The sequence below is a fragment of the Podarcis vaucheri genome (genome assembly GCF_965113315.1).
Source record: "Podarcis vaucheri genome assembly, chromosome: 1".
Classification (NCBI taxonomy): domain Eukaryota; kingdom Metazoa; phylum Chordata; class Lepidosauria; order Squamata; family Lacertidae; genus Podarcis; species Podarcis vaucheri.
This window is the reverse complement of record NC_138759.1, coordinates 7,503,002-7,515,160: the sequence shown is the minus strand read 5'-3', so window position 1 is coordinate 7,515,160 and position 12,159 is coordinate 7,503,002. Positions and strand designations below refer to the sequence as shown.

At 44.9% G+C, this 12,159-nt stretch overlaps 1 protein-coding gene across 2 annotated transcripts in view; it reads left to right on the top strand.

Moving 5' to 3' along the window:
- The window catches only part of TMEM260 (transmembrane protein 260), a 62,337-nt gene that overhangs the window by 30,473 nt on the left and 19,705 nt on the right, over positions 1 to 12,159 (top strand). For both annotated transcript variants that reach the window (XM_082217802.1, XM_082217803.1), the window contains exons 5-10: positions 3,846 to 3,959; positions 6,093 to 6,272; positions 7,764 to 7,804; positions 9,718 to 9,801; positions 10,171 to 10,288; positions 11,840 to 12,012. In XM_082217802.1, coding sequence (XP_082073928.1) covers positions 3,846 to 3,959; positions 6,093 to 6,272; positions 7,764 to 7,804; positions 9,718 to 9,801; positions 10,171 to 10,288; positions 11,840 to 12,012 — 710 coding nt within the window. The remainder of the gene's footprint in view (positions 1 to 3,845; positions 3,960 to 6,092; positions 6,273 to 7,763; positions 7,805 to 9,717; positions 9,802 to 10,170; positions 10,289 to 11,839; positions 12,013 to 12,159) is intronic.

Sequence of the window (12,159 nt, the reverse complement as noted above, 5' to 3'; positions counted from 1 at the left end):
CTTTCAAGACTGGTGTTACAAGGTCTCGGCGGCCACTCCCAGTCACCAGTCTGGCTGCCGCGTTCTGGATTTCAGCCTTCCCAGATGTTTTGGACTACAGATCCCATCAGCGCATGGCCGTGACGGCTGGGGATGATGGGAGTTGTAGTCCGAAACATCTGGAAGAAGCTGAGTCTGGGAAGGTTTATCTTGGGCCGAATGGCACATGATGGTTTAAGACACCTGGAACAGACAAAACTGTCTGCTACTGAGTCAGACCATTGGACGTCTAGCTGAATATTACCTGCCCTGACTGGCAGCAGCACTCCTGAGGTTCAGGTCGACCTACCTGGAGGTGCTGCCAAGTTTTGAACTTGGGGCCGTCTGCATTTAAAACAGATGCTCTTCCACTAAACCCGGATTTGTTCCTGTAGGAACGCGGGAGACTTCTTCCTACTGCCTAAGACTGCTTGTCCATCTAGCCCAGTATAGTCCGCTCGGACAGGCAGCAACTCCTGTGAACATGAGAAGAGCTCGGCTGCCGGATCAGGCCAAAAGCCCACCTAGCCCATCATCCCTGCTCTTATTCCCAGAGACTTCCACAACCTCTTTCTAAACCCATAGATGGCTGGAAGGTGGCACCAGTGCTGTAGAATTCCCTCCCTGATGAAATAGGAGAGACTCCCATCAGTGTCGGCATTCCGCCGGCTCCTGAAGACGCAAGCATTCCCTTGAGCAGAATTTCTTGTTTTATTTTTCAGCTGTTTGTTTTATTTTCACTTGTTTTGCTTGTTATGCGTTTTTTTTTAATGATTCATTGTTTATTTTAATTATCTTTTTAATGTGTGTTTTAAATATGAATTTATTTTATAGCTGTAAACCGTGTAGAAGCCATTTTCGCATATAAGCGGAATATAAATTAATAAATGATAATATATGTGCTGCCCCAATGAGAGGCATTCTCTCTCTCTCTTTCTAATTAATTTCTCTGATTACAGTGGTGCCTCGCAAGACGAAATTAATTCGCTCCGCAAGTTTTTTCTTCTTGCGAGTTTTTCGTCTTGCGAAGCACGGTTTCCCATAGGAATGCATTGAAAATCAATCAATGCGTTCCTATGGAGATCGTCCGGGGACAGAGGGGAAGCGCCGCGGGCCTTCCCCTCTGTTCCCGGACCTGTTTTAAAGCAAGGGAAGGGGCAGTGGGGAGAATCGCTTCTCCCCGTTGCCGCCCCTTGGTTCAAAAGGGGTCCGGGGAGAGAGACTGTCCCTGGAGATTGCGGGGCTGGCAACGGGGAGAAGCGATCTTCTTCCCGCCGCCCCTTGCTTCAAAAGAGGTCCGGGGTGCGGGGGCAAGCTTCGTTTTGCGAAGCAAGCCCATAGGGAAATTCGTCTTGCGAAGCAACTCGAAAACGAAAAAACCTTTCGTCTTGCGAGTTTTTCGTCTCGCAAGGCGTTCGTCTTGCGGGGCACCACTGTATAGAGAAAATGCGGTGGGTGGGGTTTTTATTTTTTTAATGAAAAATGTGGTGCATGAGTTGAGATGCTACTGCCCCAACAGTTTCTGTAGCCTGTCTCACAGTTGAGAGAAGAGACTTAAGCATGTAAGAATTTCTGAAAGGTGGCGCTTTGTCCTGGATCTTAGGCAAGTCAATCAAAAAATTACATTTTTTTGTATTTTTGTAACAAAAATCTCAACAACTTTCAGGCTGCCCTCGTTTTTAATTTTTGAAATATTCATGCCAAAGGTCCATTTAGTCTTATTTCCCTCAGTGGTCAACCAGTAAAAACAACAGTCTTCTCCCTGTTAATCCCATTTAACCTCAGTCCCTGGTTATTAGGGATGGGGGCAAAATTCAATTCAGTTCACCTCTGAAAGAGATTTTACCTAATTCACACTTTCAGAAACACTATGGCAGGGCTGTCCAACCGGTCAACCGCGATCGACTGGTCGATTCCCAGGATGTTAGAGTCGATCACAGTCGATCGGTGGCGAAAAAGAGGATCCAGCCCAGCCGCCTTGCGCTGTCCTCCATTTACACATGATTGGAAGACGGAGTTTTCGCTGCGAGGCTGTTTGTTTCACGATTGATAATTTGGTGAGCGACTTTTCCCTTTCCCCCCCTAAAGAAAGCTCAACATTTTATACCTGCCCCTCTAAAAAAAGGTGAACAACATTGACTTTCCTCCCCCCAAAAGGTCAACAACTTTGACCAAATATCAACAACTCTGATCACTGCCATATTTTTTTTCTGTGAGTTGATCGCAGTCCCTTGGGAGTTGGACGTCCCTGGACTCTGGTTACCAAAACACAGTGATCCTTTGAAATTTGCACTTCTCTGAAATGTGCAATGCAATTCTCCAGCAAAGCATAGTGTGCACAAAAATGCATATATTGGACTGAAGTGTGTATAAAAATGCACAGATTAGTGAGGGGGAGGGGAGTTAGAAATGCATTGTATTAGGAAATGTCTTTTCAGAAATAATAATAACAATACTACTACTAATAAGAATACAGCAATTTATTTATAGCCCATCCATCTGATTATTATATTTCTATATAAAATATTCCCACAAGCATCTGGTAGGTCACCGTGGGAGCAGGAAATTGGACTAGCCAGATCTAGCACGTTCTTCTTATGTTCTGAAAAAACAATTTAAAAAGCGACGATTAGATGCTCGTTGGAGGCCGTATGGCCGAAGTATTGGGAAATAATAGAAAAGGTTGGAGACACTTGGAGGTTGCAGAGTTTGGAGAAAATAAAGGATAAAGTGTGAGACTGGTTACACTACGCTCAGATCAAGGAGGTTAAATCAGCTATGATAAAATGGGCTCAGGACATTGGGTACAACATTATGTTTGCTGACTGGGAACGGTTATGGACCACCGGTGTGAAGTTTACGGCATGTAATGCCTTGAAAGAAAATATTATGAAAATGATATACAGGTGGTACATGACCCCAGTCAAGCTTGCAAAGATATACCATTTGCATGATAATAAATGCTGGAAATGTAAGGAGACTGAAGGGACATTCTTTCACCTCTGGTGGACTTGTCCAAAAGTGAAGGCCTTCTGGGAAATGATTTATAATGAGTTAAAAAAGGTATTCAAGTATACCTTCCCCAAGAAACCAGAGGCCTTCCTCTTGGGTATTGTCGGCCAGAAAGTGTTAAAGAAGGATAGAACTTTTTTATGTATGCAACAACAGCAGCAAGAATACTGATCGCAAAATATTGGAAGACACAAGATTTGCCCACATTGGAAGAATGGCAGACGCAACTGATAGACTATATGGAGCTGGCTGAAATGACCGGCACAATCCGAGACTTGGGAGAAGAGACAATGGAAGAGGACTGGAAAAAATTTAAGGACTATTTACAAAAACAGCACAAATTGTATGAATGTTAAGAAACTGTATGATTGAAAAGAACAGGGTACCAGCAACTTAGCTGAAAGACATATGAGACTAAGTGATGAATAAGAAAAAGATGAAATCTGAAGCAATATTATGTTTGAATTAAGCTGATAAGTATTGGACAAAAATTATTTGAAGTTTGAGACATAATATTTGAGAAGTAGAAATTAAGAACTGAAACAAGGTAATAAATTGCTGTTTATAACTTTATTATTGAGAACGCAGAGAAGGGAGATGTGAGGAAGTCCAGTTAGGTATGAAAAAATGTGTTATGAACAGTTATGATTTCTCTATTTTAGACTTATGTTTTTGTTTGTGTATGTTTTTATTTGTTTGTTTTGTTTTGTTTTTGGTGAAGGGATTGTATATGTTTGGTGATTTTTCTTTGTTTGAAATTTGCAATAATTTTTTTTTTTAAAAAAATAGATGCTCGTTTCGTTTCCTTTTTGCAGATCTGCAAAGTGGGCGCCTTCTGCTGCGGCCTCAGCTTGTGCAACCAGCACACCATTGTCGTCTATGTGATTTGTGTCGCTCTGTGGGTTTTCGCCTGCTTGCTCAGGGAGAGGGTGAGTACCCACTAGTGCACTTTGGAAAGAAGACTTGGGTGGCTGAGAGAGTCCAGGGATGAGCGTGGCCAGACACTCTTCGCAGGCTTCTCTCTGTGGCGCTGTGGTCTAAACCACTGAGCCTCTTGGGCCTCCCGATCGGAAGGTCGGTGGTTCGAATCCCCGCGATGGAGTGAGCTCCTGTTGCTCTGACCCAGCCCTTGCCAACCTAGCAATTTGAAAGCATGCCAGTGCAAGTAGATAAATAGGTACCACTCCAGTGGGAAAGTAAACAGCATTTCCATGCACTCTGGTTTCCGTCACAGTGTTTCATTGTGCCAGAAGTGGTTTAGTCCTACTGGCCACATGGCCCGGAAAGCTGTCTGTGGACAAACGCTAGCTCCCTTGGCCTGAAAGCAAGATGAGTGCTGTAACCCCAGAGTCGCCTTTGACTGGACTTGACTGTCCCAGGGTCCTTTGCCTTTTACCTGGGCATGCAGAAAGGGGCAGAACTTGCCACCCAAAGTTGCAGCAGGGAGATTCTAATAGCTTGGAGGAGGTAACTTTGAACTGGTCCCTTGCAGTGCAACTGACCGAGTGCAAAATGGAAGACATCTCTGGGTGGTTTGAGGAAGTGCTATTCCCCTTGGGACCTGCGCATAAAAGCAAGCCTACAGTGAAGGGTTAGGGGGTTTGCCAGTTGGTTCCAGGAACCCCCATTATTGTGAGGAGGGGGTGGTTATGTGAATTATTTTTCTGTCCTGGGAGAGAGCCAAGGTAGATGCGTGGAGTGTTGGGTGAGAGCCAGGAAGCTGGCAGGTGTCTCAGAAGGAGAAAGAACTGGGAATAGTCAGTATTTGTTAGTATTAATGGTTTTATTCTGTGTTTTTGTAACATTATTTGTTGTTTTAGTTTTCTGTACATTGCTTGGAAAGGTTTTTTTTTAACATATTAAAACCATATATAAAAATACAGCCCTTATGTTTTTATATCTGTTGGAAGCTGTCCAGAGTGGCTGGGACAACCCAGTCAGATGGACAGGGGACAAATAATAAAATCATCATCATCATCATCATCATCCCCATTATCATTTCAGACAGCAAAAAATAGGTCTCTGTTCCCAAGGACTTTACAATCTAGAATGGGTTGCTTGTTATGTATTAAAGTGCATGAACATGGAGGTTTTGCTTTGCTAGTAGTTATTGATAAACATCTTCCTTCAAGAGCTTGTCTAACTTTAGCCTCAGTAAGAATGCAATAATCCTTTCAGTTGCCCTGTTAGCTGCGTTTTCCTGTCACAGTAAACTGTGGTTTGCCAGTGTTAGGCTTAGTGGGATGTCTGAACCAGGGATTGTGGGTTCCTCTGCTCCCCAAAAAGCCGTAATGTAAAGCCAAGATTTGCTCTTTACTTACTAATTGTGATGTGAGCAAAAGAAATGATAGTCAGTGCTTCAGACTAAACGCTAAGCCGCAGGCCATGGTTTGTGGTTCCTCTCATCCAGTGGAGAGGACAATCTGTAAACCGTTAACCATGGTTTACTGTGACATGCAAACAGAACCGTTGTCTTTTACAGTTAGACATACACCCGTTCTCTTCTGAATCCTGTGTGGCTGTGTCCTGGCACTCCAGAGCTAGAAAAATAAATGGGATCAAGTTATTGACGAAGAGCATGTTGTGTGTGGGGGCAAGCCTTAGTTATTTAATTTAATTATGGGCGAAGGGGGTTGCAGGTGGAAAACCAGCCAACTCTGATCATCGCAAAGTGGTTTATCTCCGCATTGCAGCGTTTCCCACCAACCATGGCACAGTTTCAGTGGCGAAACGCGCCACAAACATGATCTTTCGGGGAGCCTCTAATATTATTCGCTTCACTTTAAAAATTCATCCTGCCAAGCAGAAGAGATCAGAGCGATGTCATTTCCCCCGAGTAATCCACGGAGATGGTGCCATTTTCAACATCGCCTTTTCGCAGGGACTTAACGTGCAAATTGAGAGATCAGTTCTGTGTGTGTCAATATATATATCTCCACATATTTCCTTTGCCTTTCCTCCCCAACCCTTGATGTCCGATGGCAAAGTTCCGGCACGACACCACCGAAATAATCACCGTGGTGCAATTTGACATTTTATTTTATTTTATTATATTGGTGCAGGAATTGACCCTAGGCCACATGCTAAAGTTGACTTTCTGCTTCCTGGCTGGCTGCCTGCCGTATCTCTACCTGCCTGCCTCTTCCTACCTCAACGAAGCTCGCTGGACCTGGGGAGACCAGACGACCCTTAAGGGATTTACGACCCATCTTCTCAGGGAGGAATACGGAACCTTCAATTTGGTAAACCGGGGGTTGCGGGGGTGGAGAGGGGCTCTCTTCCAGAGAACAAGATTTCTCTTATGTATCTGGAGTCCGCGTGGCTCCGAATCTTTTAGACGCACAGCCTGGGATCCTAGTGGCAGAAGAGCTGTAAAAATTGTTATTTCTCAAATAGCGGTTTCGTAGCCCCTGTGCTTCTTCTTTGGGGTGGCTAAACCACTTGGTAGCTAGAGAAATAAATGCGATCTCCCTCGTGCCGCTTAATCGTAGTTATTTTGTTCCGAAGGGAAAATGAGCAGGCCGGTGAGGCCGTCACAGCTGTGGTGTGACACTGTGCTTTGCTCGTGTCAGTGGAAGGGGAAGGCTGAACATATGCAATGAATTGGAGGCATAGCTGTCAACCGTCCCTTATTTAGCGGGAAAGTCCCTTATCCCAGCGCCGTGTCCCGCTGCTGTCCCTTATTGATGAAGTCCCTTAAATTTCCTGGGTTTCAAAGGAAGCAGCTCCTCTCCCTCCCTCCCTGCCGGCCACGGAGGAGGAAGTCTCCAACTGTGTTGCTTGGCTGTGTTGCTCACCCAATAAGGAGTCTAAGAACGACTGGGGGGTGGAGCTTGCATGCCTTGTGCCGATCATATTGGCCTGGGGACTCTCCTTTGCTCAGCGCTTCCCAGCGGAGAGGTGACGGTGGTTTCCCTTGCTGCATCCCCTTTGCCGGGTCGCTGCGCTGTGGGAACCACCGCTTGAGGCTTCGTTTGGCCGCTGGCTGGGCTTTCTGCCTTTGGTTTGGAGGGGCTCGGAAGTTGAGCATACCTGTGGTCGCAAAATCCCTTATTTTGGCCGCTGATCCCTTATTTTCGAGGCGGCTGGTCCCTTCTTTTCAAATCTGTAAGTTGACAGCTATGATTGGAGGTGCCCTGGGCAAGGGGTGCCCAACTGATATCCAGCTGCTAGCAGTTTCCGAAAAGGTAGTGGATGCGGTTCAGAAAATGAGGATAAATCTATCAAGGGCTATGAGCCAAGATGGCTCTGCCCTGCCTCCACGGTTGAAGGCAGCAATGCTTCTGAGCATTGTCTGGAAACAGCAGGAGGGGAGAGGGCTCCTGTGTTCGAATCCTGCTCCCTGGTTTCCCACAGGCATCTGGTTGCCCACTGTGAGAACAGGACGCTGGATGAGATGGGCTGTTGGCCTGATCCTGTAGGCTCTCCTTACGTTACCGGGACCAGCGGCAAGTGACTCTGAGGAAAGTCCGCGATAAGGGAGGACATGGCAGTGGTGCAAAAATTTATGCCTGGAGAAAGTGCATGGGGATTTTTCCCCCTCTCTTCTTTTCTAGAACTTGGGACCCTCCGACAAAGGCTGAATGTTGGCAAATTCAGGACAGGGAAAATAAAGTGTACTTCCGCCCATGGAGTTGGCTCTGACAATATGTAAAAATCCTGGGGTTAACCTCTGGAAAAAGAGGGCAGGAACCTATTGCAGCATTTCTTGAGTGTTTTTCTTTCCTGTGTAGGCAAAATTAGAGAATGGATCGAGTATGGCTGATATATTGCTGTAAGTGAATCGTTTAATTTCTTTCTTGGTCTGGGAGGGCTCATAACAAAACCCTACACTGGTGACCTCTTCTTTTTCTTCTTCTTTGTCAAAGAGAAAAACGACTACCAGACTTTTAGAAGACATCTGAAGGCAGCCCTGTTTAGGGAAGCTTTTAATGTTTAATATTGTATTTTAATATTCTGTTGGAAGCCGCCCAGAGTGGGCGGGGTATAAATAATAAATTATTATTATTATTATTATTATTATTATTATTATTATTATTATTATGTGTGTTATATGTATATCCTTCTTTTTTCACTGCTAGGGACTCAAGGCAATTGATAAAAATAGGAGCTGCTAAAAACAGAGGGAAAATCATTTAAAATCCAATTAAACATTGAAAAAATTATACACACACACACACACACATCATACAAATAATTTTAATAAAAGCAGCACGGCACACCAACCCTTTCATGAAAAATGGTCCGTTCCCCAAAGCACATTGGAATAAAAAGGTCTCCCATCTGCTGGCAGAAGGATAACAAGGAGGGAGCCAGGCTGGCTTCTCTAGGGAGAGAGTTCCAAATTTTTGGAGCAGCCACACAGAAGGCCCTGGGGATTATTTGGCTGCATCAGGCAGCAGCATTTTGACTTCCCACAATACCACTGATGTAATAACATTGTTCCAGGGCAGGGATGCTCAGGGGGGTTGATCTCCGTGAATTCTCACACAGCTGACCACCTTCATACCTCCTGGAACCAATGTGCAGATTGGAACTTCATTGTCCACGGGTCTCTTGCACTTCCCAAACATTTTGACATGTCAGAATGTACAGTCATACCTCAGGTTACAGACACTTCAGGTTGCGTTTTTTCAGGTTACGGACCCACCAAAACCCACAAGTACTGGAATGGGTTACTTCCGGGTTCCGGCGGTCATGCATGCGCAGAAGTGCTAAATCGCGCTTTGTGCATGCGCAGAAGCACCGAATCGCAACCCTCACGTGCGCAGATGCGCCTCTGCAGGTTGCGAACATGCATCCCGCACGGATCGTGTTGGCAACCCGAGCGTCCACTGTATTTAAAAATGAAAATACTGATGTAACGTTGGACATGCATGTTTTGAAAGAAGATGCTTTTCAAAAAAAATGAGTTTAACAATCTTTAAACACATTTTTGAGAGGATTAATGTACAGATGGGGACGTGGGTGGCGCTGTGGGTTAAACCACAGCGCCTAGGACTTGACGATCAGAAGGTCGGCGGTTCAGATCCCCGCAACGGGGTGAGCTCCCATTGCTCGGTCCCTGCTCCTGCCAACCTAGCATTTCGAAAGCACATGAAAGTGCAAGTAGATAAATAGGTACCATTCCGGCGGGAAGGTAAACGGCATTTCCGTGCGCTGCTCTGGTTCGCCAGAAGCGTCTTAGTCATGCTGGCCACATGACCCGGAAGCTGTACGCCGGCTCCCTCAGCCAATAAAGTGAGATGAGCGCCGCAACCTCAGAGTCGTCTGCGACTGGACCTAATGGTCAGGGGTCCCTTTACCTTTAATGTGCAGATGAATATGGCAATTGGACGGTGTAGACGTCTGGGAAACCACAGTTGAATTTGACGCAGGCTGCGTCTCTTCACCCTGAAACACCATGGGAACCAGCGGCCAAGTATTCATTGGAACCTCAGGCAAAATACGTCTTTAAAGGGTGACCCAGGGCAGGTGTCAACTGTGGGCCATGCAGGGCCCCAACTTAGTCTTCCCAATTGTCTGAATAGGGCATCATGGCTTCCACTCTATGGCTCCTGAGACCCTGTGATTTTTCTGCCAGCAGTTGTACTGCTGTGATTTGTGGATGCATTGATCTGACGGCTTTTGCAACATCTGCTTTTAGCTATTGCACCACTTATATTTTGACTTTTGATGCCTTTGCAGTTTCCAAGTGACTGACATGAGGACGGAGCTCTCCGCCATCACCCAAGCCCTTGCTATCATCGCGTGTTTGTGTGCAGCAGTGAGGTAGCGGCCGGTTTTTGTTCGTGGGTTTACTCTTCAAAAAGTTGTTCTCGTATCCTCCTCCGTTGTGCATTGCTAAATGATTTTATGGCTGTGTAGCTGATTTATTTTATTTCACTGCAGTCTTTGTATTCCACCCTGGGAACCTTGTTTGAAGCGTAGTTTTAACAATCACATTAAAAATAATGATTTAAGCCAACGGCAACCACCTTTCGCCTGGCCCTCTTTGGAATCACATCTCTGTTGTACCTTTCACGATGTTAGTTGTGTGTGCTGCATCTTCTGCCGTTCTTCAATTAAAACACAGTTTTGTCTTTTGCATTTTTCCACCTTAATCGCTCTCTTAATCACAGTCTCTCTCCCCTCTCCTAGGCCCAAGGTGGAGAAGCCAAATTTAGTCTGGCTGTTCACTTCAATGCTCCTCGCCTATTCGTTTTTCTTTGCTTGGAGAGCAAATCTGGATATTTCAAAGCCGCTGTTTAAAGGAGTGGTATGTTTGCTTTCAAGGTTGCTATTTTTTTAAAAAAAAACAAACCCCAAAATACATGGTTTTAATTTAATTTAAAGCTTATTTCAGGATTTAGAAATTGCTCTGCGATATCTGAGCAGAGAGATGAATCTCTGGGGGAAGGAGAGAAAAGTTCAGGGGGAAGAAAGTATTTTTCCATTTCCCCCCAAAGCCCATTTCTTTGGAGGGGGGAGGGGTTGTTTCTGGAAAAGAATGAAAAAGGAAAAGCACTGTGACATGTGAAAGGCTGTAGAAGTTTGTTTCAATCTGGGCAAACTTTCGGCTTTTAGACAGTCTGTGATAGATACGGTGACAAATACGAAGAAGCCAAAAGAGAAACTGATAGTGATATCTCAGATAATGAGACTGATTAAATTTATAGTATTCATCAACTCTTGGTTCCTTCCCTTTTTCGCAGAAAACATGTTATGGACATGAGTCCTGTATCTCCGCTTGACTTTGTTGAGGACTGGAGAAAACCTAATAATTTTCAGCATACCTTATACTTTTCTCTTTTTTCTATAATGTTGATGTGTTCCCTTGTTTCTGTTGTTTTATACCTGCTCCTTATAAACTGGCAAAATGAAAGAAGATGCCAGGTTGTAACTAAAATTACATGCAACTAAAATTTAAACCTGAAAATTCCACCTCTCCCAGGCAGATTACCTTCTTTACTGGTGATGCTAGGGATTTAACCTAGGGCTTTCTGCACATGCTCTGCCAGTGAGCTGTGGCCCTTCTTCTAGATTTCGGAAAATTGAAAGACAATCTCCCAGGTCTATATTCACCAAAGCTGAACTCCATGCAGCGTTTTGCAAACATGCATTGAGTGGGAGATTTGCAGTCAAACCTAACAGTGCTAGTTAGTATGTGAAGGGGTTAAGGACCACAGAGTTCTCAATTACTAGAGTAGCCTCTGTGATGTCACATCCTTTCTCTGTCTCTCTATCACGCTGCAAGCAAGAAATACATCAACTTTGTTCTCTGCCTCTCATATGTATCTGAGGCTGCTTTGCTGTATATATTTCATCTAAGCACATTTACCTGCATTTTATTGTTGCTACTAAGGAAAATTCAACTCTGAGACCTAGTGACTGTAAGTAAAACATTTTAAACTTACCTTGCAGTCTGTGGTCTTAGGGCAAGGTGCCTTAAGAGCTGGGATGTATTAAAAAGGTTTAAAAACCTATTCTTAGGCGTCAGTAAATCTGCCTAACAGTGATTTTTAAACTCCAGTACTGGGTCTCTTTAGGTGCAAGCCCTGCATTTTAAAAACAGGCACAAGCCATTTTGTGTTAATCCAAACACACGGGTCTCTAGAGAATCAGTTATAATTAATATATCCTTACTATGATACCTAGGATAGCTCAGTTGGTGGAGCATGAGCTCCACGTTGGGCAAAAGATTCCTGCATTTCAGGGGGTTGGACTAGATGACCCCCGTAGTCCCCTTCCAACTCTGCATTTCTATGAGTCTAATACCCATCACATTTCTACGCAGTTGGGGAAACACTGTCTGCCTGTCCTTCCGCAGGTCGAGCGATTCTGGATGCAGAGCAATGCGGTGGTTGCTGTTCTAGCCGGCCTCGGTTTCTCCTCGCTTTTCGCTTTTGCAGAGGGGGTAGCTGGAAACAGGCGAGTGCTTTGCTGCCTGGAATGGCTTCTTGCTGCCGTTCTGGTTACCGGGCAAATCTACTCTAATTACAGGTAACTGCAAGAAAGAGCACAGTGGGTTCAGCTTTGCAGGGTGGGCTTAAAAGTCCAATTAGCGTCGTGTTCATTTCCCACTCTTCCCTCAAGTGGTTCAGGGCAGCCACACCTGCTTCTCGCTTCCTTATTTAGCCACGCAACTTG